This window comes from Sorex araneus, chromosome 1 (genome assembly GCF_027595985.1).
Source record: "Sorex araneus isolate mSorAra2 chromosome 1, mSorAra2.pri, whole genome shotgun sequence".
Lineage (NCBI taxonomy): Eukaryota > Metazoa > Chordata > Mammalia > Eulipotyphla > Soricidae > Sorex > Sorex araneus.
This window is the reverse complement of record NC_073302.1, coordinates 74,875,148-74,902,061: the sequence shown is the minus strand read 5'-3', so window position 1 is coordinate 74,902,061 and position 26,914 is coordinate 74,875,148. Positions and strand designations below refer to the sequence as shown.

The 26,914-nt window shown below is 42.2% G+C and overlaps 1 protein-coding gene across 1 annotated transcript in view; it reads left to right on the top strand.

The window, feature by feature from the left end:
* TRPM3 (transient receptor potential cation channel subfamily M member 3) overlaps positions 1-26,914 on the top strand; it is a 608,677-nt gene that overhangs the window by 463,250 nt on the left and 118,513 nt on the right. The window contains 3 exon segments of the mRNA XM_012932570.2: positions 10,971-11,071; positions 12,707-12,841; positions 19,495-19,545. Coding sequence (XP_012788024.2) covers positions 10,971-11,071; positions 12,707-12,841; positions 19,495-19,545 — 287 coding nt within the window.

The window sequence follows — 26,914 nt, the reverse complement described above, 5'->3', positions numbered from 1 at the left end:
TACTTCTTTATTTTAATTAATTTTATTTTAGTGACTGTGATTTATAATTTTACAATACTGCCAATGATGGGATTTCTTGCATACAGCATTTCAATATTATATATCCTTACCCGGTTCGATTCCTCCACCCCTCTTGGAGAGCCCAGCAAGCTACTGAGAGTAACCCACCTGCATGGCAGAGCCTGGCAAGCTACCCGTGGTGTATTTGATATGCCAAAAACAGTAACAAGTCTCATAATGGAGACGTTACTGGTGCCCACTTGAGCAAATCAATGAACGATGAACAGTGACAATGATACAGTGATATCCCACCAGAGTATCTATTTTCTTCTACCATTGGCCCCCTGTTCCCTCCGCATCTTAAAGCTGTTCCCTCTCCCCAGCATGATAAGCTCAGTTCTCTAAACTGCTTTTCAGGTTCTGTTTCTTTTGGTCACTTATTCCGTTATTATGCTTCTTTATAGCCCATATATGTATGAGAGAGATCATTCTGTTGCTGCCCCTCTCCTTCTGGCTGACTTTACTCAGCCTTCTGTCAAATCTATGGAGTATCATGTCAGGTCTACACATATATATCTTTTCTCTATGAATAACTGTTGAATTTAACTCATATCCTAGCTTCCTATGCTATCCCCTGTTCTGAGGCATGCATATGTAAGCTCATCATTCCTTCCAGAAAATTTTCAAAAGTCAATAATCACAAAAGAAGGGCAAAAACAAGAAAGCTCCTGTTTTAGTAGAAATAGATGATGTCTAAAATATGGTGTATGTGTGAGCTATTGTGGGGTGAAAAGTTGAAAATTGAAGGAAAAATCCAAAATATGCAATTCCCAGACATATAAAACACCCTAAGGTGCGAAGTTCTCCTTTGTCGGGAGCAGCAAGTGCAGGGGACAAGAGTTGGAGGCAGGATAACCTCATGCTCCTTACGAACAGGAATAGATAAAGTATCTACTTAGTAAATTACCTAGTTAGCACTTATCTGTAGGAAGGAGTTTGTGGTAGCTGGGAAGAAAGCTTTATGTTGTAAATAACTCACCTGGAGTGCTAAGCTCTTGATTACTAACTGAATGATAAATAATTTTTTTAAAAAGATCAGCGTGCAGGTATATTTAAGAAAAAATTACTAAAGAGAAAAAATGTATTCACTGAAGGGTAATACTTATAATAAAAATATTTCTGGGGAACAGGTGAATATTTTGGATAAATATTTCACTATTAACTTAAATTTTTAAAAATCTCAGTGAATCATTTATCTCTGAAGAAATACTCCAAAGATGAAGTACCAACATTCAGGTAAGAATAGACCAGGCATCTAGAGAAGATAAAAAAAGAGTATAGTATACTCAGGAGTAATGTAGAGATGGGATCAGATTGTCAAAAAGTAAAAAGGAACCAAGACTGGTGCAAGACCAGATGTGCAATGTGGAAAATCTAGAGCAGAATGCAAATGGTTTGTGATCAGAAAAGTGTACAAAAGTAGAATAAAATCAAAATATTTAATTGGATTTAAAAATAAATTATATTTCTAAAATACAGAAAATAGAGTTCTAATTATGCTAAACATCAAGCATAATTGATTTTTTCAAAAAAGAAAACAAAATGCATCAGAACAAATTTTTTTGATATGATCATATAATTTTAAAATTAAATTGTTATTAAAATTGATGTCCATAAAACATATACAGTCATTAAAACTAACATTATCTCAATAAAAATTTCTAAACACTATATAGATCAGGGGCTGGAGAGATAGAACAGCAGGCAGAGCACTTGCCCTACACGCAACCAACCTGGATTCTTACCCTGGCACCCCAGATGGTCCCCTGGACACTGCCAGGAGTGATCCCTAAATGCAGAGCCAGGAGTTACCCCTAAGCATATCCAGGTGTGGCCCCAAAACCCAAACTTAAACAAAACCTAATCCAGTTTGAACTAGTATTAATTCACAGTAGAAAACCATTGTTTTATATATTTAAAGGACCATCTATGCCAAAAAAAAAATTAGTCAACTCATTACAGAGGTGAAAACTCTAGTAGGAACACACATATTCATTGCCTGGAGATAATAGAACAATAGACTTTATATTTAACCAATACTACTCAGCAAAGACTGTTTTAAAAGCATATAAAACATCCTAGAACTCATGGAGCATTGTTCCCATAAATTCTTTAAAATATTACTGGAGAAGAATTCAACCTATCAACCTAGATATAGCTGGGAGTACTGTGGCTAATCATGCATTAATTCTAAGCAAGCACTAATACCAGAATCTAATAGAACCAAGACTAAAATTTGTAACAGGCATTTAAATAACAGAAATGAATGTAAACGTTATTTTCCATAACACTGTAGAAATTGTTAATACCATAAAAATAATTTGAGAGGAAGAAGGATGAAGATCAAGTTGATAGACATAACAGAATCTGTGGATTTCACCTACTGTAATGAAAATTATGAAAGACTCACAACACAAATATTAATAATTTAAATATAAGCCTATATAACAGCACAGAGTGAACTATTAAAATGTAATGCTACATTTTAAGATTATAAGAATATAATAATACTAATTTTATCATTGCCACAGTACAAAACTAAGGAGAATCGTCTAGAAATTTAAAATTAGAGTCCTCATCCCAGAACTGAATCGGAATCTCTATTTAAATAAGATCATTCTGATAAATTATGTGCATATTCAAGTTTGAGAAACCTACTCTACACTGCAAGAGTTAAAAGAAGAAATCTTGCTTTCTCTAGCTCTGATTTTCTGTTGATGTTCTGTTTCTCTCAAATGTTATTTGAGTAGTTCTGCATTAGTCTTTTATTTTCACTGTAACAAATTACCTCAAAATTTGGGACTTAAAACAACAAAAATGTATTCACTTACAATTCTGAATCATTGCATGAAATGGTATCTCTCCATAGTCTACCACTCTCCTATAGAATGTAATTGCTTAAGATAAAGAAGTCTATTTTATCATTTTGGTGCTCATTCTGTCTTAGTGTTCTTCATGTGAGAAAGCATGAAATTAATATCTTTGAGTTCTTAAATGAATATGCAAATGAGCTAGTGAATGAATTAGTGTATTATCTAGAGGTTCTTAATCTGGTTTTCACATTAGAATCACTTTGAGGAGCTTTTAAAAGCTGCAATGCCCAGGACCAATTAAACCAGAATCTCTGAGGAAAGGAAGTCCCAGGCAGTGTACATATTAAACTCCAGGCAATTCCAGTATGCAGGCACAATTGGGAAAAGTGACCCATCATCCTATGTAGAACCAAGGGATCTCAAAGGGTCTGATAATTCCAGTGCTAAGCTGTGACTGTCACCCTCCTTGAGAACCATTGATCTAAGCTGTCGCCTAACACCATTCTTGAGTGATATGTTTTCAATTTTCCAAAAGCCAAAACTTATTGGCTTCTTGCTTTGATTTGAACTCACCTAATTACATTCAGGCCCTGTAGCTCCTGTTGACCTCCATGACTGCTTCCTGCTAAGTGTTCTTGTTCAGGCTTGTGCTGCTACCATTGACTTCAGTGACATGCCAATTTGTGGTATACAAATGGCAAAGAGAATAATTACGGTATTACAGCGGTAACCAATAGAGTAATAAAGTAGAAAGTGCTACTATTACTAATGCAGCTCCAATAAGTTTTGTGGGTTTTATTTCCTCCTTTACTATGAGCTTTTATTTTATCTACTTTCTACTTTATGTGAGTTTTTATTTTCTCCTTTAGAATGATTATCATCCCTTTTGACACCTTCTATGTATCATTTATGTGAGTCAGTGTGTAGTATCCATTGTCATCTAAAGACAGAAGAAATTATTTCCTTAATGGAAGAAATCCTTAGTCAACTGAATTAGTATTCACCATACTAAACACGATTCAATTTACTACAAGGATGTGGTTTAGACTGACTCTATCTGTGTGTGAACACTGGTATTGCAAGTGCCCTAAAACTGATAAAGGTGTGACCCCAAAAGCAAAAAAATAATAATAATAATTTTTAAAAATAAATAAACTGATAAAGGAAGTGTAGTATGTCAGTTGTGTAGGATTCTGTGCTTCAAAGGGGAAGCCCAGATCACAATAAACTCAGATCCCATCCCAGCCCTGTTGAATCAGAATCTCTGGAGGTCAGCTCAAGAAAAAAAAAAAGTATGTTGAAAACCTTTCTAAGTGATTTGTATACAAGCTCAGCTTTATTCTTTTTAGATTACTCACTTATTCTTTAATTTAGTTGGGGGCCACACCCAGCAGTGCTCAGGGATTACTCCTGGCCCTGCTTTCAAGAATCTCTCCTACTATTGCTTGGGGGACCATGTGGGGTGCCAGGGATTGAACTCAGGCTGGCTAGCTGCAGGCCAAACAGCCTACTCTCTGTGCTGTCTCTGTAGCTCTGCATGCTCAGTTTTAAGAAGCACCCCGCTGAGAGGACACTTGTCATCTAAAGTCAGTATCTCAGAGGCGAGGGAGGACAATGAGAATTAGCAGAGGAATGGGCCCACTGCAGATGCTCCCTTACTCAGCTGCACACGTTAGAGAGATATGGAGAGCTTTAAAAATGGTAGAATGATGACAGGTGTGGATTTAAATGTTTTTTGTTTGTTTTGGTTTTTGGCAATACTCAGGGGACACCGGGAAGTACTGCTGACAATGCTAGGGATCAAACCCAGGTCAGCCATGTGTAAGACAAACGCCCTACCACTGTACTATCCCTTTGGCCCCATGGTCCGCAGAACTTTCCAAAAGCTTCCCTCCCGATTCTAACATGCAGGCGCATTTAGGAATTGCTAAGACAGCTTCATCGGCAGCAGAGCTATCACCAGCTTTTGGTTTCTGGTGTCCCCTGCCGCATAGCCCTGCAGAGTGAGCAGCTCAGGGCTTGCTCGCCAGCTTTCTCCACCCTGTCAGAGTTGAAGGAATGAAGGAGTTGCTCCCTGCTCCTGCGTGTGCTGTTCACCTCTGGTCTGCTAAGCGCGTGTTCCATAGACTCTCACTTCATAAGCTGGGAGGCACGGAGCCTGGCCTCTCCTGAGCTCGTGTCTCCACCTGCCAAGTGGAGACAGTAAAAGCCAAATGTGAATATTATTTCAAACACTTCCTAAAATAACATGTGAAAGTGCTGGATACTTTTCCGAGCACAGGTGAGCTGTTCCAAACACCTGAGCCAGGTGCTGTCTCTGCCCCTTGCCTTGTGCTGGCGGGATGTCAGCAGTGTGTACTGGGCAAGAGTTTAGGGATGTCTCTTGCTCAGGGCACCAAGGCGGCTGATAAATTGTAAAAATTTTTTCCACATATAAATACACTTCCTCTCAGTCTTATATTGGGAGTGGAAAAACCAAGCAGGAAGTAAGGCAACTTTGCCTTGCATGCAGTCGGTCCCGACTCAGTTCCCGCCATTGGATAGTCCCCCCAAGCAAACCAAGGCTGACTGAGCCTGGAGTAGTCTCCAAGCACTATGTGGCCTAAAACTCACATATGTATGTGGTCCAAACATATGTATGTACTCCAAAAACATGTGTATGTAGTTCATATGTGTATGTGATCCAAAAAATAAAAAGAGGAAAAAGAAGGGACTGGAGCAATAGTACAGCAGATACTATTTGCCTTGTTTGTAGTTGACTTCATTCAATCCCTGGCAAAGCACATGGCCCCTGAGCACTACAAGTAGTGATCTCTGAGCACAGAACAAAACTGAGTATGGTCCAAGGAGAGAGAGAGGAGAGAGACAGAGGCAGAGGGAGAGAGAGAGAGAGAGAGAGAGAAGAATAAGAAGAGAGAAATAATTTGTATACAGTGGAAGGTCTTTATTGCCAAAAAGAGGGAAGGACAAGGTTGTAAGCAAGAACTGAAATAGGTAAGTTGAAATGAAAGTACAGGAGGTAAAGTGCTTGCCTGGCATGAGGCAGACATTAATGTGATTCCAACACTGATGTGAATCTCACAAGCATAGAGTCAGCCTAGCCCCTGAGCACCACCAAGTGTGCTTCAACAGCACCACCCGACCAAAGTCTCATAGCTCAATCACATTAACAGGATAAAATTCATTGTGCCCATTCCACAGGTGATAAAAGGTGATTTGATATATGTCCAGGGTTGTCAGTCAACTGCACCTCAATATTAGGGGGAAGGAAGAGATGACGCACAGCAGTCCTCCCCGGGAGCACTGAACCTTCCTCAGAGATGATGGCCCTTAGTGATGTTTTCATTTTCCTTTCTATGAAAGTTGCCACTGTACCTTGTAATCTGTTATAGAATCCCGTGCAGCTGATTCTAGAATCTCAAAAACTATAGGCTCTGTTATATGTAAGTGAATTTATTTGTGGAGTCAGAAAGCTAGCACAGCTGTTAAGGTGCTTGCCTTGCAAACAGCCAACCACTGTTTGATCCTCGGCACTGCAGACAGTCCACCAGGCCTCTCCAGGAGTGACCTCTGATAATAGAGCCAGAAATAACCTCTGAGCACCTGCGGGTTTGGTGCACCCCACAATCCCACAATAAATAAAGAACTTATTTGCTATCTACATTCTGGTATAAAGGAGACAAACAGAGCATACTGCTGCTATGATTGGTAACCAGATGATCCAATTTGCAAAACATACACTCACACATAAAGGGTTGCTTAGAGAAGCTAAGTGTCATCCACTTTTAAAATAAAAGACTCAAGATCCCTGACAGTTTCCTAATGTTCTCTCCACTGTAAAATGACTCACAGGTTCAGTAGCATATATGTACAGCTATGTTGTATGTACTCGGGCAAGCTCAATACTAATAGAATTTTCTTTGATGATGGACATAGAGTCATCTGTATTCTATATCGACATTGTCCAATTCTCCACGTCTCCAAATAGAGTTATTATCGCTGCAAGTTTGACTTGTGTAAGGTGTTTAAAACTGTAATCAATAATAGATAGTACAGGGGATAAGGAGCTAAACTTGCCTGTGCCTGGGATCAATCCCAGGTCAGCTGAGTGCAAGGCAATACCTGCTCCCTCTCCCAAAAACCTTTAATCAGTGTGTTGCTGTTAGTGAGCTCGATCCTCACCAGTGGAGGTGAAGGGCTCCCTGGATGCCCTAAGAAGCGGGGAGGAGAGAGGCAGCTGTCTTGAGAAAGGGGGAAGAATCTACCCCTTCCACCTCTACCCACCTCGGTCACTCAAGGAAGTTCCTGGGGAACTTAGGACTGCTGAGAGTTCTTTTTTTTTTTTTTTTTTTGCTTTTTGGGTCACACCTGGCGATGCACAGGGGTTACTCCCGGCTCTGCACTCAAGAATCACTCCTGGCGGTGCTCAGGGGACCATATGGGATGCTGGGAATCGAACCCGGGTCGGTCGCGTGCAAGGCAAATGCCCTACCCGCTGTGCTATTGCTCCAGCCCCAGGACTGCTGAGAGTTCTTGATGAAACCCTGCACAGCACAGATGTGAAGTCAGTGGGCCCCCATGGGTGGCTTACGTGATGCGGAGAAGAGAGAGGGTCTCATTCTTCTGATCACCCTCTGCCACCCCAGAACTGGGAAGGCTAGGACTGAAGTCGGCAAATGAGCCCGCCTGTGGCATGGGCCAGAATTTCTGCCAGCCCCACTACATGGCCATCAAGCCACATCTGATGTTCACATGGTCTTCTCGGCACGTGATTAATCCCCACCACCTGATTTCTCATCGCGGTAGACTCCAGCTGGAGAGAGGAACTGCTCTTTGCACGAAAAGAAAGTCAGTCCTAGGCCTCACCCAGGGCTTCCAGGATGTTATCCTTCTTACAGAAAATAACTTCAAAAATAGTCAAGCAGTGAAGTAAAAACAGGTTTTATTTAGAGATTTTGAGGAAGGAGAGGGAGAGAAAGAGAGAGATAGTAATGCACTCAAGAGAGAGAGAATGAGAGAGCTACTCCAAAAAGAGAGCCATGAATGGCCTTTAAGATTAGCTTTTATATGGATTTTTCTCAGGTTGCCTTGGTCTGGAGTTTTCTGCCAGAAGTGTGGGTAATTCAAGTATTGCCACAAAGGAAGAGCTTTGAGGTTTTCTATGGAGCTCCTTCAAGTCCTTCTTGCAATCTCTATCTTTGCAGAAGTTTGTCATCCAGGGATATCAGGATATCCCTGGAGAAAAGCACTTAACTTCTGGTGCTCTATTCTTTTTTTTTTATTAGTTTATTTTTAATTAGAGAGTCATCGTGAGGGTACAGTTACAGATCCATACATCTTTGTGCTCATGTTTCCCCCATACAAAGTTCAATAACCCATCCCTTCACCAGTGCCCATTCTCCACCACCAGTAAACCCAACATCCCTCCCCCTCTCCCCAGTCCCGTCTCCCCCCACCCCACCCTGCCACTATGGCAGGGAATTCCCTTTTGTTCTCTCTTTCTGATTAGGTGTTGTGGTTTGCAATAAAGGTGTTGAGTGGCCATTGTGTTCAGTCTCTAGTCTGTATTCAGCCCGCATCACCCTTCCCCCACATGACCTCCAACCACATTTTACTTGGTGGTCCCTTCCCTGAGTTACCCAGAATGAGAGACCAGCCTCCAAGCCATGGAGACAATCTCCTGGTACTTATTTCTACTATTCTTGGACGTTAGTCTTATAGTCTATTATTCTATATTCCACAGATGAGTGCAATCTTTCTATGTCTGTCTCTCTCTTTCTGACTCATTTCACTTAGCATGATACTTTCCATGTTGATCCACTTATATGCAAATGTCATGACCTCATTTTTTCTAACAGCTGCATAGTATTCCATTGTATAGATGTACCAGAGTTTCTTCAACCAGTCATCTGTTCTAGGGCACTCGGGTTTTTTCCAGATTCTGGCTATTGTAAACAGTGCTGCGGTGAACATATAAGTGCATATGTCACTTCGGCTATACTTTTTGGCTTTTCTGGGATATATTCCCAGCAGTGGTATTGCTGGGTCAAATGGGAGCTCAACCTCTAGTTTTTTGAGAATCGTCCATACTGTTTTCCAAAAGGGCTGAACTAGCCGGCATTCCCACCAGCAGTGTAGAAGGGTCCCTTTCTCGCCACATCCTCTCCAACAGCGGTTGCTTTTGCTATTTTGGATGTGTGCTAGTCTCTGTGGTGTGAGGTGGTATCTCATGGTTGTTTTGATCTGCATCTCTCTGACAATTAGTGATGTAGAGCACTTTTTCATGTGCCTTTTGGCCATTCGTATCTCTTCCTTGGTAAAGTTTCTGTTCATTTCTTCGCCCCATTTTTTGATGGGGTTGGATGTTTTCTTCTTGTAGAGTTCAACCAGTACTTTATATACCCTTGATATCAACCCCTTATCTGATGGGTATTGTGTAAATATCCTTTCCCATTCTGTAGATAGTCTTTGTATTCTGGTCACTGTATCTTTTGCGGTGCAGAAGCTTTTTAGTTTAATGTAGTCCCATTTGTTGATCTCTGTTTTTACTAGATTGCTTAGTTCTGTGTCATCTTTGAAGATACCTTTGTCTTCAATATCCTGGAGGGTTTTGCCTACCTTGTCTTCAATGTACCTTATGGTTTGTGGTCTGATGTTGAGGTCTTTAATCCATTTTGATCTGACTTTTGTGCATGGTGTCAGGTCGAGTTCTAAGCCCATTTTTTTGCATGTGGTTGTCCAGTTGTGCCAGCACCATTTGTTAAAGAGACTTTCCTTGCTCCACTTCACATCTCTTGCTCCTTTATCAAAGATTAGATGATCATACATTTGGAGTTGTGTGTAGGGATATTCCACCCTGTTCCATTGGTCTACAGCTCTGCCTTTGTTCCAGTACCATGTTGTTTTAATTGTTACCGCTTTGTAGTAGAGTTTAAGGTTGGGGAGGGTGATGCCTCCCATCATCTTTTTCCCAAGAATTGTTTTAGCTATCCGTGGGCGTTTATTGTTCCATATAAATTTCAGGATTGCTTGCTTCTGGTGCTCTATTCTTAAATCATTATCAAAGCCTTGGTCTGTGCATTCCTGGCTCTTCTCTTCTCAGAGATCCACCCATGCTAGTGCCTGGAATTCTGCATCTCAGTGGTTTTCCAGGCTCCTGATGGGAATTTCAAAGACCTCCATGTGTACATGCTGGTTTAGGTTTCAGATACTGTTTTCCTCACATACATTACCAGGGCCCAGCCCCAGCCCCTTCTTGCCAGCAACAAATGTATTCATTTAAACTAATGTTTATTCATTTAGTTTTAAATAACAGAATGTGAATAGCCCAGATCTAAAGACATGGGAACCACTGGTAGTTGATTGACCATGCTTTGACTAGCAAGACTAAAGCAGCTAGCTTTGAAAAAGAGTTCAGAAGGTACTTTGAGAGAAAGGCAAATAAGTGGCTCAGGGCTTGCTTCCTCCTTGGACCCACACAAATTAGTACCAAGGGCACCATCCCCTCAATATACAATGCAATATGCATTGTCCAGTATACAGTGAAGTCTAGGGTGCTGTGATTATTAGAAATAATATGTGTTGCAGAGCCATAGTTATCATTCCCTCCAGTGCATGCAAAATTATATGGAAGCCTGTGAAAATGCAGGTTGTTATTTTGTAGGCCTGGGGAGGGGCCTAAGGTTTCTAACCAGTTCCCAGGTGATGCTCCTGGTTTATGGGCTACACTTGAACCAGCAAGATGGTGGAATGGTCATTGGCAAGTGAGTGGCTTGGGCTCTTTCCTGCCACCTCACCCGCCACTCAACAGTGTCTGGAGACAGTTTTGTTTGTCAAACTCAAGTAACTCTTGACATCTAAGATTTTAAGATGGTTTGAACCCAGGAATGCCGCTAAATAATCTAAATATTCTGCATTTAGGTATACGACCATGCTCATAATTACAATTTATCTTGCTCAAATGTCAGTAGAGGCAAGGTGGCGATCTTCCCGCTGTTGAGTGGCATGGGCTTTGGGGAAGGGGGACTGAGTGGGAGAGTGGGAGAGTGGGTCTTGGCACTGATGATTGTTTTCTCTCTCCTACTTGTCTACACACAGGAGCCAATGCCTCAGCCCCAGATCAACTGAGCTTAGCTTTAGCCTGGAACAGAGTGGACATCGCCCGCAGCCAGATCTTTATTTATGGGCAACAATGGCCGGTAGAGTATACGTCATCATCCCTGAAAAGCCCGCCTGCTTGGCGAGGATATTCACTTTTTAAGTGGCTGGGAGAACCTTTGATTTCTCCTTAGGATGTTAACGTTCCTTTGTAGCCAAGTCTCTCTCTACTTAAGAAAACACTGCCACCTGCTGGTAGACATCACAAACCACAAATGAGCGCAGGTGCAAACGTTCCATTCACTTCAGTGGCCTTGCGTAGCTATTTTCCAATTCCAACTCTATATTTTTTAAGCCTCCATAAATAGAAAAACAAATCTATATTAACTGCAGTTAAATGAAGAGTAGAATGAATTTCTTATTGTCCTTTAGGAAGACAAAAGAAGAGACTGTGGTTTCCCGGCAGTGGCACCCCACGTCGGGGCAAGTCCGCATGGTTCCATCGGCGTGCAGAATTAGCAGCTTTCCTCACGCAGGTGCCATCTGGTCCTGGTCCTGGTGTAGGTCCCCCCTACTCCTGAGAACACCAGAGAGGGAACAAAGGCTTTATATAACTGTTCTTGGATTGTTTCCCTCAATTGACTCCACCAAAAATTAAAAATTGGAAAATTGGCCTTTGGGTTGTGCATGCATGCATGTCCTCAGGAGGCAAAGGCAGCCTGTGTTTCTGTGTCTGAAATTGCCGTAGAATAATCCCTCCATGCCCAGGTCTTTACTCTCACTCTTTTGCTGCCTGGAGCAAGCTTCTGCCTGGGATTGAGCTCCTGTCTTCAGTTATTGCTAATGGGTTGAATGCTAGTGTGAAAAGATTTCTTAAGGCATCTGGACACTGGGGAACTTTTTGTGGGGGATTAAATAAAGATTCTAGCCAGTGAAAAATCCAAATAAGGAGGCTATTCTATTTTCTTTTTTTGGTAAGTGATATTCTCACCTCCATCATCACCAATTCTACACAGAAACACAACATTCACTTAGGTCCTTTGGTCTGCTTACTTGCATCCTTTTTCTTAATCAACCAGAGGCCTTTTTCAAAATCAATGAAGATGGTAATAAAGCAGAATGTCACTAATTTTAGTACGTCCCTGGTGTTGCTAAAGTTTGGGAGAGGAAAAGTCGTAAAATATCATAGTGTTTCAGGTGCAGAACATACAAGAGACTTGGGGAGGAAAGAACTTTTAGGAGTAGCTATCCTTTATTTCTAAGTGAAAAAAACAAATCCTAAAACATAGAAGATATAGTCATGGTCCCCCAAGGGGAGATGGAAACGTCTTGCTAACAACTTCTAGGAGGTTTTGCTTGTTTGTTGATTAGGGTGGGAGGGGGGTGATTGTTTTGTTCTACTGCTTTGGTTGGGATTTTTGGATTTGGGGTGGGGGTATTTTGAGAGGGGTTGGTGAGTATCATACTTGGTGATACTCCTGATTTTACACTGAGGAATTGCTCCTGGCGGTGCTCAGGGAACCATATGGAATTCCAGGAGGATTGAACCTGGGTTGGCCACATGCAAGGCAATGCCCTCCCTGCTGTACTATCGCGCTGGCCCCACTCGCATCTTCTTCAATGTACTAAAGAGTTACTAGATGTCAAAGACACTCACCTTGAAGCTGTTCAGGTAAACTCCAAAGAGCTGCATCCTTCGAGCCCAGGGAAGACTAACTCAGTTACTTGATTTGCAGGTGGGTTCTCTGGAACAAGCCATGTTGGATGCCCTAGTTCTGGACAGAGTGGATTTTGTGAAATTACTCATAGAGAATGGAGTAAGCATGCACCGTTTTCTCACCATCTCCAGACTAGAAGAATTGTACAATACGGTAGGACCAAGCTAAGGCATTTTCTCTTTTCTCTCTACATTCTTTGTTTTACTTCTCCTGCCTTCCACGTGTGTGAGTCTCCTCCCTTCCTTCCAAATGCATGGACCATTGCTCATAAATGCCCCCTGAGACCTGTGTAGACAACAAACAGCAAGTTGCCGGGATTCCACTTGTTTTAACTGCTCAGTTGTCAGCATCTAAAGCAGAAAGTTTTGTGATCATTCAAAAATCGGGGCCAGGCAGGTAGTATAGCAGGTTAGGTGTGCACCGTCTTGCTCATGGCTGACCTGGGTTCATTCCTAGGCACTCCATATGATCCCCCGAGTCCTGAGTGCATTTAAGCATCACTGAAGAAGTACTGATTTAAATCCAAGCATCAGGCATCAGAGGCTGGTTAACACACCATCTTGTTATCCTCAGAATGATAAAATTCTTTCCTTTTCAACTACAATGGAATAAAATGTAGAATACCTCTTATTTGAAGTTGCCTCCCAAAAGAATTTTTGTAATAATTTAAGGTGCTTGCTAGGGATAAGGAGTAATCAGAAGAATAACTACTATTATGAAGAAATCGAGAGTATTCAATGCATACAGTCCATAGTCTCTGGGCTGAATTCAGATACTAACATCTGGTGATGTTTAAAGAATAGACATTATTTTTTCCCAGTTCACAGATAAGACAACTAAGACTACAAAGTCAATTTATTCAAATCATAAATTCTTTAAGTACAAAAAGAAGCCAGTACTGAGCTAATGCGCCTTCATATCATCTGCCATAATGCTTCTCTGTCCCTCCTCTCAGGGCACCAATGAGATAAAGCCTTTTGACTGCCCCAGTGATGGCAGTGTCAGGTGGCATCCTCCCAGATCTGTCTCATTCCCATGGCCCAAAGTAGAAAACAGGTTAGCAGAAAGGCTCCACATTTCTGGCTTTGCAGCAGATTTTTCTTGGTTCAGCTTTACTGACCTTCAATAAGAACATTGGACCGAAATGATGGAGTAGGAAACCTGAATTCCATCCCCCAGTAATGATCAGCATTGGCCGGTTATCCGTCAGAGAGAAGATGACTCTGGGCCACACATTTCAGAATAACATAAAACCTAAGAATAACCACAGGAAAGGGAAGGAGGTGAGATTCATTTCACCAGCTCAGTGCCAAGAGGGAACTCGCAGCTAGAAAGGAAAAGCAGGTAAGTGAGCAGCTTCTCCAGCCTGTGGGGGGACAGCACACAAGAATGCTCTTGGATTTCTCACTCCACACAGAGACTGTGTCATGACAGCTAGGAGGAAGGAAGAAGAAGAAGACCAGGGGCCACCAGTGTCATCTGCACAGTGACAAGAGCCAGTTCTTAGTGACCTGTTTTGCAGAGGAGCCAAATCAGTTTTCCCACTAAAAAAATCCATGGCCAGCTCATCCATCCTGGACCACTTGCAGGTTTCACCCATTTTAAACCTACCAGTATTTGCATCTGCAGATGGCAGTTATCTGCATACTTATCCCAGGCCCTCTCACTTATCTGTTGTGGCGCCTAGGATCCACACCAGCAAGCCTGTATCTCAACAACAAAGCAAGTGCAAGACACCAGCTGAGACACTCTCTGCCACACAGAGACTGATCCCTACTCTTGTGTGCACTGAGCTCTAGAACCTTCTACTCTGCATCTGCATTCTGTTGACATGACACATACCTGCAGTCTCCGTGGTACGTGCCTTTGGCTAGATGCTGCAATCAGACATGCTTACAACCAATGCAAGCCACACCTTATTTGGCCCTTTCTCCTGTCACCAATCCATACCACGGGGATGATAGGTAGCATGCAGTGAGTATCTACAGTTCTGAAGCAGCACATTTCCTGCAAGACTCTGATTACACATTAGTCTGTCACTAGTCCCCACTGTTATATACCCATGGCAAGATCCTAGAATCACAGGAGTGCATGTCAACAGTCAAGGCACCCAAAGCAACTTCTGAACTAGCTTCAGGCCTGTATCTTGTAACTAGCCTGCACTATATGGTTTGCTTACCCCTGAACCCCACCGTTCTGACTCCTCTCAACATCTTCCATGGCTATTTTCATGCCCTAATGGAATGCAAGCCAACAGTCAGGGTTCTGCAGTTGCCACTGGACCTATACTTGGCCTCTGTCACTAGGTGTGTGTTTGCAGCCAGTCCCTGCCACCATACAGGTACCTGCAATTGTCTTCAACTGCTCTGCATATATATCGCACCAGCTCCATTTTCTCTGTCTGCCTTAGATCCCAGTCAGTGGGCCTGGAGACACTGAGGACCCCAACAACCACTGCAGACACTGAAAAGCTCTTGTGCTCACCAAGAACCATGCAGTTTTAGATGCTGTGGGTCCCCTAAACTAGGCTGACAAGACATCATCCTCAGGCAGACTCAGACACCACAGACCCTACATATGCCACTCTTCACCGCCAGAGCTGAACTCAAGGTACACTCCAGTTTGCCCCCTGCTATAGTCAAGAGCTTTTCTTACCCCGTGCGTCCATCAAATCTGGAAGAGGTGGTTGCTGCTTCAAATGTGCAGACACCTATGGAAGGCTCCAGGGATCGCCTTCAATGAGAGAACATGACTCCCTCAAAAAAGCACAGTAAACTTCCAGGAACTGACCTTCATTGAGCCACATTAATTTCCCAATGAAGTAGTCTAAATACTTGTTCTAAAGCCATTCTGACACTGCAGGAGAGCAAAGATCAAGACTTTTTGATCCATGAGAATTTTTTGTTTCTTTTTGGGTCGACTCAGTGGTGCTCAGGATTTATTCCTGGTTCTGTGATCAGGGATCGCTCCCAGGGGGATCAAGAGACCATCTAGCGTGCCAGGAATTGAACTGGGGCCCACTGCATGCAATGCAAGTGTCTTGATCCCTGTACTTTCTCTCGAGCCCCAATTCTTTCCAAATTTTTGAAACTTAAAAATGCAATGACTGAACTGAAAATTTCAATAGAGAGAAAAGAACAAAGGAAAGAATCCATGAGCGTGAACACATTATTTTAAAAGATCTAATTAGAGAAGAATTAAAGGGAATGAAGAAGACCTTTGATGTTTATGGAACACAATGCAGAAAAACAGTATGCGCAAGATTGGAGTCCTGAAAAATTAAAAAGGAGGGAGGAGGATGAATTATTAATTTTAAGTAATGATTGAGAACTTTCCAAACCTGTAAAGAGATTTGAGCATGCATGAAATTGATATGACCCCCAAATTTGAATACAAACGTTTTTCTAAAACATATTATCCTAAAATTGTATAAAATCAAAGAATAAAGAAGAAATCATAGGCAGCAAAAGAAAAAAAATCCCTTATTTTTAAGTAGGTATCTTGCAGACCAGGAGGATGTGGAGAAATATATCTTAAATGCTAAAAGGAAAATAAAAGACAACCAAAAATACTTTGAACTGCAAAATTGTCTTTTCTAAGTGAAGGTAAGATAAAGAGATTCCTCAAAGAACAAAAACTGAGAGAACTGATCACCATTAAAACTTTTTTTACAATAAATTCTGAAATCAGGTCTTCAAGCTGAATTGGAAGGATGTGAATTAGTTTCATGAAAAACACACAACACAGAGACAAAGGTAAGTATAGATCGTCTGTTGCAAAATTCTCTAGTACTGTATGTATTCTGGATTGAGCACCTAAATTTACTACATGAATTCCAAGACCAAAGGAGTTTTATTTGGGGACAGTGGGGTGTGGTGGTGTTTGCGTCACACCCGGCATCGCTTGGAGCTTACTCTGGCCAATCACTCCTGGGGTGATTGCCTTGAGTAAAGGATAACTCCTGGCAGGGCTTAGGGGACCATCTGGGGTGCTGGGGATTAAACTGGGGTCAGCCAGATGCAAGGCAAGTTCCCTACCTGCTGCACTATCACTCCAATCATAAGACCAACGTATTTTTTAAAGCCATTGTTATTGTGAGGTCGAGATGCCACATACTCGGCTTGTTGCTCACACACTCTAATTGCAGTTCTTGCCAGAGCTACACACTAGAGCTGCATCCGTGCACTCTTCAGTTGCAACGCCTGCCAAGGCTTGCACACTTAGTGGCAGTCTTGCTTCCTGTTTGATTTCAGTGTTTTCCAGAGGATACACAAGGATTTGGAGGGGCACACACTGATGTGTTTCTCCCCAGAGACTACCCATTTTTCCTTTAGTTGTGGTGCCTATACATGCTTGGTTGCAACGTGCTGCAAATCATATGCTTTGCCGTGGTATCAGGAATCACAAACAGTGCCACACAGCTAGAATCTTACTCTGCATGTGGAATGGTCCTGGGACTCCAACTTGCAGCTTCATGCCTGCAAAACGGGGATTCCATCACTAAGCCATTCCTGGACTTTCATTCATTTAGTAATACACACAGTATTAAAAGGTGTAAATAGTGAAACATGAAAGACAGAAAATGGAGAGGTTGTAGTAAAAATGGTAGGGTGTACTTTGTGGATGCAGTAGTCTTACAGTTATAAGATATTGCAAGTAAGTGAGTGGGAGACATAGCACAAGGCTGAAAATACTTTGTGGCTGACTCCAGTTCAATCCCCGATACCACTCAAGGATCCCCAAGTACCCCAGGAATGATACCCAAGTGCAGAGACAAGAGTAAGCCCTGAGCACTGCAGGGTATGGCACAATAACCCCAAAAGAAAATATTTATTTCAAGTAAGCTTCAGGGTTACCATAAAACAAAAATTTAAGGTAGATTCACACAATATAGTAAGAAAAGAGTCAAAGCATATCACTACAGAAAATCATCATTTCACAAAGGAAGGCCAGACATAAGGGATAAAGGAACTAAGATATCATTCTTCTCTGACTACAAAATGGAGTGAAAAAATACTCCCACAATCATTTTACAAGATCAGCACTACCTTAATATTAAACCCCATATGAGAAAACTATTTTTTTTACAAAAAAGGAAACAGTAAGTCAATTACTCTGATGAATGTAGGTGTGAAATTTCTCAACAAAATACTAGAAAACTGAATTCAACAGCATATTAAAGTTGAGCACTTTGTGAACAACACAGTGTGGGTGACCCCTGCCAGTTCTGCAACCAAAATATACACAAGCACCACAACTAAATTGTGTAATTGACAGTGAGCACTGCAGTAGTGTGTGTGTGTGTGTGTGTGACACATTTCACTGCGATAAACATCAGGGAAGAGATGGAACTAACGTCCACTCGTTTATTACTGTCTTTAAAAATCAATGGTGAGACAGGACAGGATGCCAGTAATAATAACTAAAGCCTGTTGAGTACCGGGTCCTGTTTAATAGCTTTATAAACATTTCATCCTTTTGATTCTCACAACAGCACTGTTTGAGAAATGGTATATTTGTTCCCAAGTAGGTGATAAGATTGAGTGTTAGTTAGAACACTTCCCTGTGGTCTCAGCAGCAGAACCAGGCATTCTGACTCTACATCAACGTAAGACTTTACATATCCCATTCCCTTCTCTCACATCTGCATGATGATGTTGAGTTTGAGCCCAGGGATGGGCATAATACTAATGTGTTCCAGTCGTGCTAAAACATTTGCCAGCACTGAGATCAGTCACCGGATTTAGCAAACAAAAATACAGGACGTTCAGTTGGATTTGAAGTTGAGATCAACAACCAGTAATTTTAGTATAGACATGTCCCATGCCTTGCCTGGAGTATGCTTGTATCACAAATGAGTCTTGGTCTGTCTGAAATTTAGTTAGTGGGAAACCCTCTATTTGATCTAGTATCCCTAGCCCAGAAAACACAATAGGATGGCAAGACATTTTCACTTGATCCATATCAAATGGATGTAAATTTGCTACATACAAAAATGTGACATATAAACGTTCCTCTTTTCTCTAAATCTTTCCTTTCCTCAAAAGTACATGTAGTGTTTCCTTTAGAGCAAAATTTTATACTCACAATATTATTAACATTTATTTTGATGTACAAAATTACTGCACCTTCACTTCTATCAAGGCATATTAAAAGTGATAGGCGCATTGCCACTGTCTTTACGTCATTTCTCATCCCATTCTAAAGAATGATATTTTGCAGTATTTAATTAAAGCAATATGGAATGGAATCCAAACTTTCCTATGTTCAAAAAGTAAAGGATTATAAAAACATAGGCAAGGTCCTGTCGTCTCTGACTGTTTTGACGTGAGGTCATTTGATTTATTGTGTTGAGAATTGTATGGCCCACAAAGTCTGAAATATTATGTGGCCCTGAACAGAACATGATTGCTGCTTTGGATCATTTCCGGTTCATTATTGATAGCCATCAAATTGCAATCAGCAACATGCCAACATGTATCTCTAGTGCAGTAAATTTGCCCTTCCATCTCCCCATCTGCAAAACTAGCCCCTGACATAATGCATTGGCAGGGCTGTCCAAAGCATTGGAGGCCAGCTTCACGTTAAACCCTCCAATGCTTTGTCCTGAGACCCTACCCCCACCCCAACTCTACCAGTGCATTTATTTAGGAAAAAGAAATAGGGACAACTGAGCAACTAGAACAAGGTTCATCTTAACAAACTACCCCTCCCCTGATCAGAACCCTTCCTTCCAGATCCTTCTTGCCTTGTCCCAGAGAGCCCCTGACTAGCAAAACTGTTTGATTCTTCTTTATTGTTTTCAGAGACATGGGCCCTCAAATACATTGTACCACTTGGTGAGGGACGTCAAAAAGGTAAGCACCCTCTCGACTCCAGGTCGGAGGCCCTGTGTGGACCTGCTTGCTAGGACTAGAAAGTACCTCTGTTTTGCATGAGCTGCTAGTGTTTTTCTGCCCCCGCCTGCCACCGCACCCTCATTTCAAGATACAGTGTGTGTGCGCGTGCGTGCGTGCCTGCGTGCGTGCAAGCATACCTGTGTGTCTTCTAACTCAAACATCTGCTTATAACGCAGCTGCGATTCAATTTCCAGTCTCCATGGTTCTCGATGCTTTGGTTGGACACAGTGCTTTTGGGTAGTGGGTCTCTAGGCTTTCTGCCATGCCATGTGGATTTATGCCATTACCTACACTTTTCCATATGCCCTTTCACTGATTGGGGAGCTGCCTGCCTGACCATAAGAGACCTCCTCATTTCTAACTCCTGATGGCATGTGCCCCTGGCACGACTAGCTTTAGAGAATGTAGTGAGCATAGCTCAGAGTGTCTCAGAGCTGCAGGAAAGAAGGCACTGCATTCCATTCTGCTGATGCGTTCAGGACATTTGAGCACATTTATCATCTCATTTGATGGGATGGGGAGAGCAGTAGGGAGTTTTGGAGAGCAGTAGGTTTGGTCAGGTGGAATTCTTTCCACATCAGGAGGCTGAAATGCCAGCAGCAAATGAAATTGGGACATGGTTAGTGAAGATTAAGGGTTAGAGCTTAGATTCTAGAAAATAGAACCATTGTCTAATCCCTATGATAGATGAGAGGAGAGGCATGGTGAAGGCAGCTGCTTTATCTCAGCTGCATGTCTGCATCTTTGCTGCACAGAATCTCTTTCAGAGACAATCTCTTTCAGGTACTGAACCTTCTCAGCATCTTCAAAAAAAATTTTTTATTCCAAAGGACCACACACACACACACACACACACACACACACACATACACACATGCACGCACACACACACCAGTACACCCACCCCCCAGCTTGTAGCAATTCTTCACCCAAATCCACAAAGTCAGGTCAGAAAGAGACTATAATTCCTCCTGCTTTGGACATTTTTCACCAAAACTGACATTCAGTGGTCTGTCACCACTTTTAATGTGTTCCTTCAAGTGACCTTAGGATGGAGATAGAGTACAAGGAGTAAGGTACAGGGCTTGCATGTGGTAGCCCCAGGTTCAATTCCTGCTGCTGCAAAACTAAACCGTGAGAAGGCAACAAAAGGCTCTGAGGCTGCTTATAATGAACCTCTTATCCGGTTCAACATGGGTTACCCAGCCTCAGTGTTGCTTAGCAATGACAGAAAACCAACTTAATGACCCTTGACCCACGTCCACACAATGGTGATGAAGAGTCTTGTCTGTGAGTGAGCAGTGGAGTCTGAAATTCTTTTACACTGAGAGAAAGAGATCTGGCATAATCTGGGACCCAACCCAACAGCAATTCCCCCAAGCTTACATCTTCACTTAGGCTGCCCAATTCCTACTATAAGTTTACCTACTCTCAACAAACCCACTTCCCTCTAGTCTTCCAGTTTTATTTTATTCACTCTGGCTGCAAATGGCCTAAGGAGTAACCAGGGAGAAATATCTGAGAAGATCAAAAGAGTACACACCCCACATGTATTCTTTTCCAAGGTATTTGTTCCATGTGTTCAATAAAATATATTCGGCTTTTTCTAAACTAATAAGTAGGGTGCCCTCCCCATCACTGTAAGCTAGTGGGTGTCCCTGGAGTGACCAGAGTGCATTCTGAGGGGACAGCTTTTCCTGTTCGTCAGACCCAGCCATTGGTCAATCCAAATCTTCACCTCCATCACCCAGAATCCAGTCTGATTTTCATAGATATCTTGCAGATAGATTTCCTGGAGAATAAATGCTTCAAATACTTCTGATTTGGTTCTCTTCTTCATAGGACTCTAATTTGCAAAGTAATTTTCTCTTTCCTGAAATGTCACACTGCTCTTACATTGACTCCTTACTTGCATTAGAAACTACAGAGGGTATTATATTATATTTTTTAACTTCTTCAGTAAAGTTGTGCACTCATAAATGGAAGAACAGAAAGAATAGGATGGTGAGAATTTGGGAAGAAGGAATATTAGTTAGGATTCATTTTATTTCTCTTTCAAGTGTTATCCAAATGCTGGAACAAGAATATTGCTATATAAACACTCATTTACTTCCTAATTTAGTAACTGGAAATAATAATCACAAAACACCCAGAATAGTGTTGAAATGGTTTGGGAATAATTTATCATTTTCCCTGAGAAGTGATTATCAATCAGGTGGGGAAGTAAAGGAAATCTCTCTGTTCTTTCTTTCCTTGGGAAGAAATAAGAGGAAATACCCATTACATTTATTTCTAAGATAAAAGGGAAAAATCCATGTTAGAAGACTAACCTAGGTAGCATGGGTCAGAACAATAGTACAGTGGGTAGAGCACTTGCCTTGCATGTGGCTGACCTAAGTCCTATCCCCAGCACCACATATGGTCACCCAGCCTCACCAGGAGCACAGAGCTAGGAGTAAACGCTGAGCACCACTGGGTATGGCCCAAAAACAAAACAAAGAAAAAAAGTAACAATGGCAGAGCCTAAGAAGCCAGAGTACACTTTGTTTTGGTCTTATTATATAACACATGTGGAGAATGAAAAATAAGAGGGTTCTGCCTTTTTTGTTATTGTTATGAGTGAAAGGAAAAATAAGCCTCTTTCCTCAGATTTCCAGCATTTTAGGCCAATCTGATATGCAAAATCTTGAAAAAAAATTTAGGATGCCAAGAAAATCTTGAATAGTTTAAGCAATTTTCACAATTAAGGAACATAATAATTAGCATGTGCTTTGTGCTTTACAAAGCTAGGACCTCATGTACATATTAATTGATTTAACCTGTGACAAAAATTAATCAGTAAATTATAAGCTCTGATACCAAATGCTGTTTGTGAGTCAGGAACACAGCCCTGGACCTGAAACAGTGTTTGATCATGTGTCTGTAACATTAACTGGAAATAACACTTATGAACGCAGGGAATGCACTTAGTATTACCAGATCGTGGAAAAGCAATGGACGTGACAACTTCAAAGCCAGCTAATCTTTGAAACCTACAGATAGGGAGGCAGAGGATCATTCCCCCACTAGTTCCAAAATCTCAAATTATTCAGATCTAGGGAACAATTTAGGAACAGAGAGGTAAAAGAGTTATTCAGTATCAGTGAGAAATTGAACATGATACAAATCAATCCCACTCCCTGGGCTGTTTTTCATGCATAAATCCATGGGCTGCACCAACGCTCTCATTGAAACCAGAGTAGCCCACGTCTGTCTGCTTTTTGTGAAATCTAACTGCTATTGCAGTAGCTAACTGTCTGCTCAATTTGTGCCTCTGTATGTTTTCAGGTAGAAGTTTTGATTTCTTAAGTTTTATGTGCTCATACCTCAGGTCACCTATACTCTCCCTCCCTTCCTAGGAAAGGAGGATGATATTTGAGTATTATTTAAAGACAGTAGTGAAATGATAATAATTGTTAACTTACTTATATGGGAATCAAGACTCAGAGCTTTGCAGAATGAAAAAAATAGAACTTTTCAGACATATTTTGAGGGCAGAGAAAGGATATCTTCATAATCCTATCTACTAAATTCATGCAAATTTGTAAAAGTATTCTTATTTTTGTAGTGATTGCCCAGTCTGTTTCCATACTAAACATTGAGTGAATGTCCTTAATCTCAATGAATTCTGAAGGAAGAGAATTTACTCTCCTCTCCCTCAGGAAATCTGACAATCAGGGACCATCATCCACCTTTCTTTTATCAGGAGGAAATGGTCTCTCTTTTTTTGAAGACGTGTTATGAGTTTCCAATAAAACAAACTGCAATCTGAGCATGACATCGTAAGCTGATATGGGAAAGCAGGGTTCATTTAGAAATGCCAACCTATTGAGTGACTTTAACCTGGTCCTTTCACTAAAACGCCCTTCTCAGTCACAGTCTGGACTAAAAACTCACTGTAGAATCATAGCTCAAGAGCATGGGGTAAGGGAGGAAAGGTGTTTTCAAGCTATCTAATTACGCCTACCCATATATCCAAGCTTCTCTGTTTGATTCTGTGGATCGGATGGAGTCACGTGGCTCGCTATGCATTATTAAGGCATGAAATGGGAAGTAATTGAACAATTATCAGAGGCTTTGCCAATTACCAGCATGATTACCATGAGGCAGAGCAGGGAAGACAAATCCAGCAGACTGAGTGAGAATTACTCTGAGTTGTTTGTTCATCTCCTCTTTGAAAAGGGTTGAGCTGGGAAGACTCCTCCACAAGGGTTTGGGGATTACCTGTTGGTGTGGACAGAGCCCTCATTAGCTCTGATTTTTCAGACCAGCCATCAGGGTGCTGAGCCAGTCCTAACTAGCCCCATTCACATCCCTAGTCCAGGGGCAGGGGGAGGCGGTGGTTCTGGGAAACTCAAATCCATCCTAGGTGCTCTGCCCTGTGACCTGCAACGGAAACATAGGAGTCCCTGGACCGCTAGGATCGTCGAAGAAACTATGACCAATTAGGTTCTTTTCAGTGTGTTCACTAAAAACCAGAGAATGCAAAGAATGTGGGGAGCGAGGAACAGAGTGAATCCCCAGTTTCCTCTTGCTGCTTATCCCCTCGCCTCTGGCTGGAGTCCTGCGGGGCCTCGGGGGTCTCACCACTGCCAGCACCTCCAGCACGCCCCCTGGCACACCTTCTCTGTCGCCCTGGGCGACTGAAAACTCATTCCTTCCATAACACCTATTTTCCCTCTCCATTCCTCCTAGTAAGAACTCTAAAGTCAATTTCCCCTTTCTTTCCTCTCTCCCAAGGGCCCGGGAAGTTTAACAGACACATTCAGCCTTGCAGGCTAAAATCAAACATATACAGGGTAGAGTTAGCGCTACCTTCTATGGCTGCCACTTTAACAAGCACATCCAACTCTCTCCTTGGCTGCAAATTCACCCACCTCCTGGATGTGAGACCGGTGGCACTGTATCACCTATTACCCACATCAGAGCAGGCAGGAAAATACAGGTGCGCAGAGAACGTTGGTTAGATGAACGTCGCCCCCTCGTGGTCAAACAGAATATAGGCCAGTTCCGTTTTCAGGTTTTCAAGCAAAACTTGGTAAAGAAAGAATGGTCCCAGAATTCTCTCTCCAGCCACAGAGATTCAAACATAAACCATTCTTAATAATCATGCACTAAAGAATAGGCTTCTAGTAATAAGAAAAACCCAGGTTAGTACAGAGATCTGCGTGGCTTTCTACCAAAGACAAAGCCATCTGAGTAGTAGAAAATGGAAGGAAGAGAAAGGGCGTAGAGGATAGAGCAGGAAGAGAAAAGGAAGATATTTCAGGCAGGGGCACTTTCCCACAGTGGGAGAGAAGGAAGTTCTTACCACACAGATGACCTCCCTAGTGCAGCCCAGGAAACTCGAGGTTGATGAGTTTTAAACAGGGTCCAAGAGATACTATAGTAGGTAAGGCATTTGTGTAACACACAGCAGACCCAGGTTCCATCCCTGGCACCATATATGGTAACCCAAGAAATACCAGGAATGATCCCTGAGCTCAGAATCAGCACTTAGCAATACTGGGTGTGGTACCAAAAAAATAATAATTCACTGAAAAATAAAATACTTTCCATGCTTTCGACCCAAGTGCAATCCTTAGCACTGTATGGACTTCAAGCACCCCCAAGAGTGACCCCAAGCAGAGTCTAGAGTAACTTCCAAACACTACCAGGCACAACCCAAAAGTTAAACTCAAGAAACAGGATGTCACTGTGGGGAAAGGCTGGAACTTCAGTGAGGGACAGGATAAACACCTCCACTTAGGGCCAATTCTTTTTATTGAAAATGAAGAATTCAGCCCCTTCTTTGGTGATATCTACCCCGTTAGCACCTCATCAATAGTCACTTGCAAAAGGTGACGATTGCCTTTATTTTAATTTATTTTTCAGTCCCACTCTTTGAGACACCGTGAAAGCATAGATGTTGCCTTTTATTACTGGTCTTTATCTAATGTTGGTGTCATGATTTGTAGAATTCAGACTGATGTCCACAGAGACGTCTCTCAACAACAAATCTATAGGTGTTGGCTCACTCTCACTGGTGTCTTAAATTTAGAAAATTCTTACAGGATCCAAAAATAGGTATAGTTGAATCGATTTACTTTTGAGAGCATGACAATAGATTTGGTGGGGTGAAGGGGATTTTTCTGAAATGCAGCCTATAAAGATTATGGAGGTCAGTCCCCTAAACAGGGAAGAAAAAACTGAGGGAAGAAGCTTGGAAAGTGACTGATTTTTGTAAAGAAAACAGAGTGCCCAGACAGATGGCATGGGGCCAGTGTTTCTTTGCTGATTTGCTGTTGAAATTTTTGTTGATTTGGCTTGGTTTGAGGCCACACCCAGTGGTGGTGCTCAGGGGCTATACTCAGCCTGATATGCTCAGGATAACCCCAGCAGCGCTTGGGGGAGCATGCAGTTCTGGGGACCAAACCTGGGTCCCTACATACAGAGCATATGCTCAGCCTGTTGAGCTGTCTCAAGGCCTCAGTGTCCTTTCTCCTTTCTGCCTCTCAGTGAGGAGGAAAGAACCCTGATGTGGCCACCCTCCTCCTAGGCTCATCATTTTGAAGCCAAATGCATCACGGCTGAGGCTGCCCAGGTGTGCTCTGGCTTTGTGGTTCTTCTACTTTTGAAATCGCAGCTAGTCTAGAGGTCAGAGAGAACCCCACCATACAGAACCTGCCTCTGTGGTTACTGGTTTCACAGTCTAAGAGAAAAGTGCGGGTGGGCATGGATGATATTGTAAACTCAGTTGAAAAGTTAGTGACCTTCAAACCAAACTTTCTCCAAGTGCCCATTGGTATTTCTGCCACGTTTTGCATAAAGAAGTCAGATCACTAGTTTTCCACGATGGCCTGAGGAGAGATTTACTAAGCAATTAAGTGAGACTGAGGAGAGACTCTACAAAACAAGGAGGTTTTCTGAGAAAGGTGCCAAGGAGAGCATGGCCGTTTTGTGAAGGGACAATTTGGCTAATACAATGGCTCTCAAAGTGGGTTGTGCTAGGTCAGGGACCTGAGGGTCTTGTGTTTCCAAGTGATTTTACATCACAGAAGATGCCCTCCAACAGCTTCATTTCCTGAATGAGTTTTAACTAGATTCCCAAACCTGCCTGAGTCCCACCCCAGCCAGAGATTTCCCAATAGGCGCCATGCCAGTGAGGTGGAATCTCATGGGCATGACTCAGAGTGGGGACAGCAAAGGCAATGGACTGGTGAGCTTTCAGGGCTGCCTCTTCCCTCTTGTCCAGCTGTGAGCACCAATGCAGCACTAGATACACTCGAAGTCAGATTTCCACAGCAGC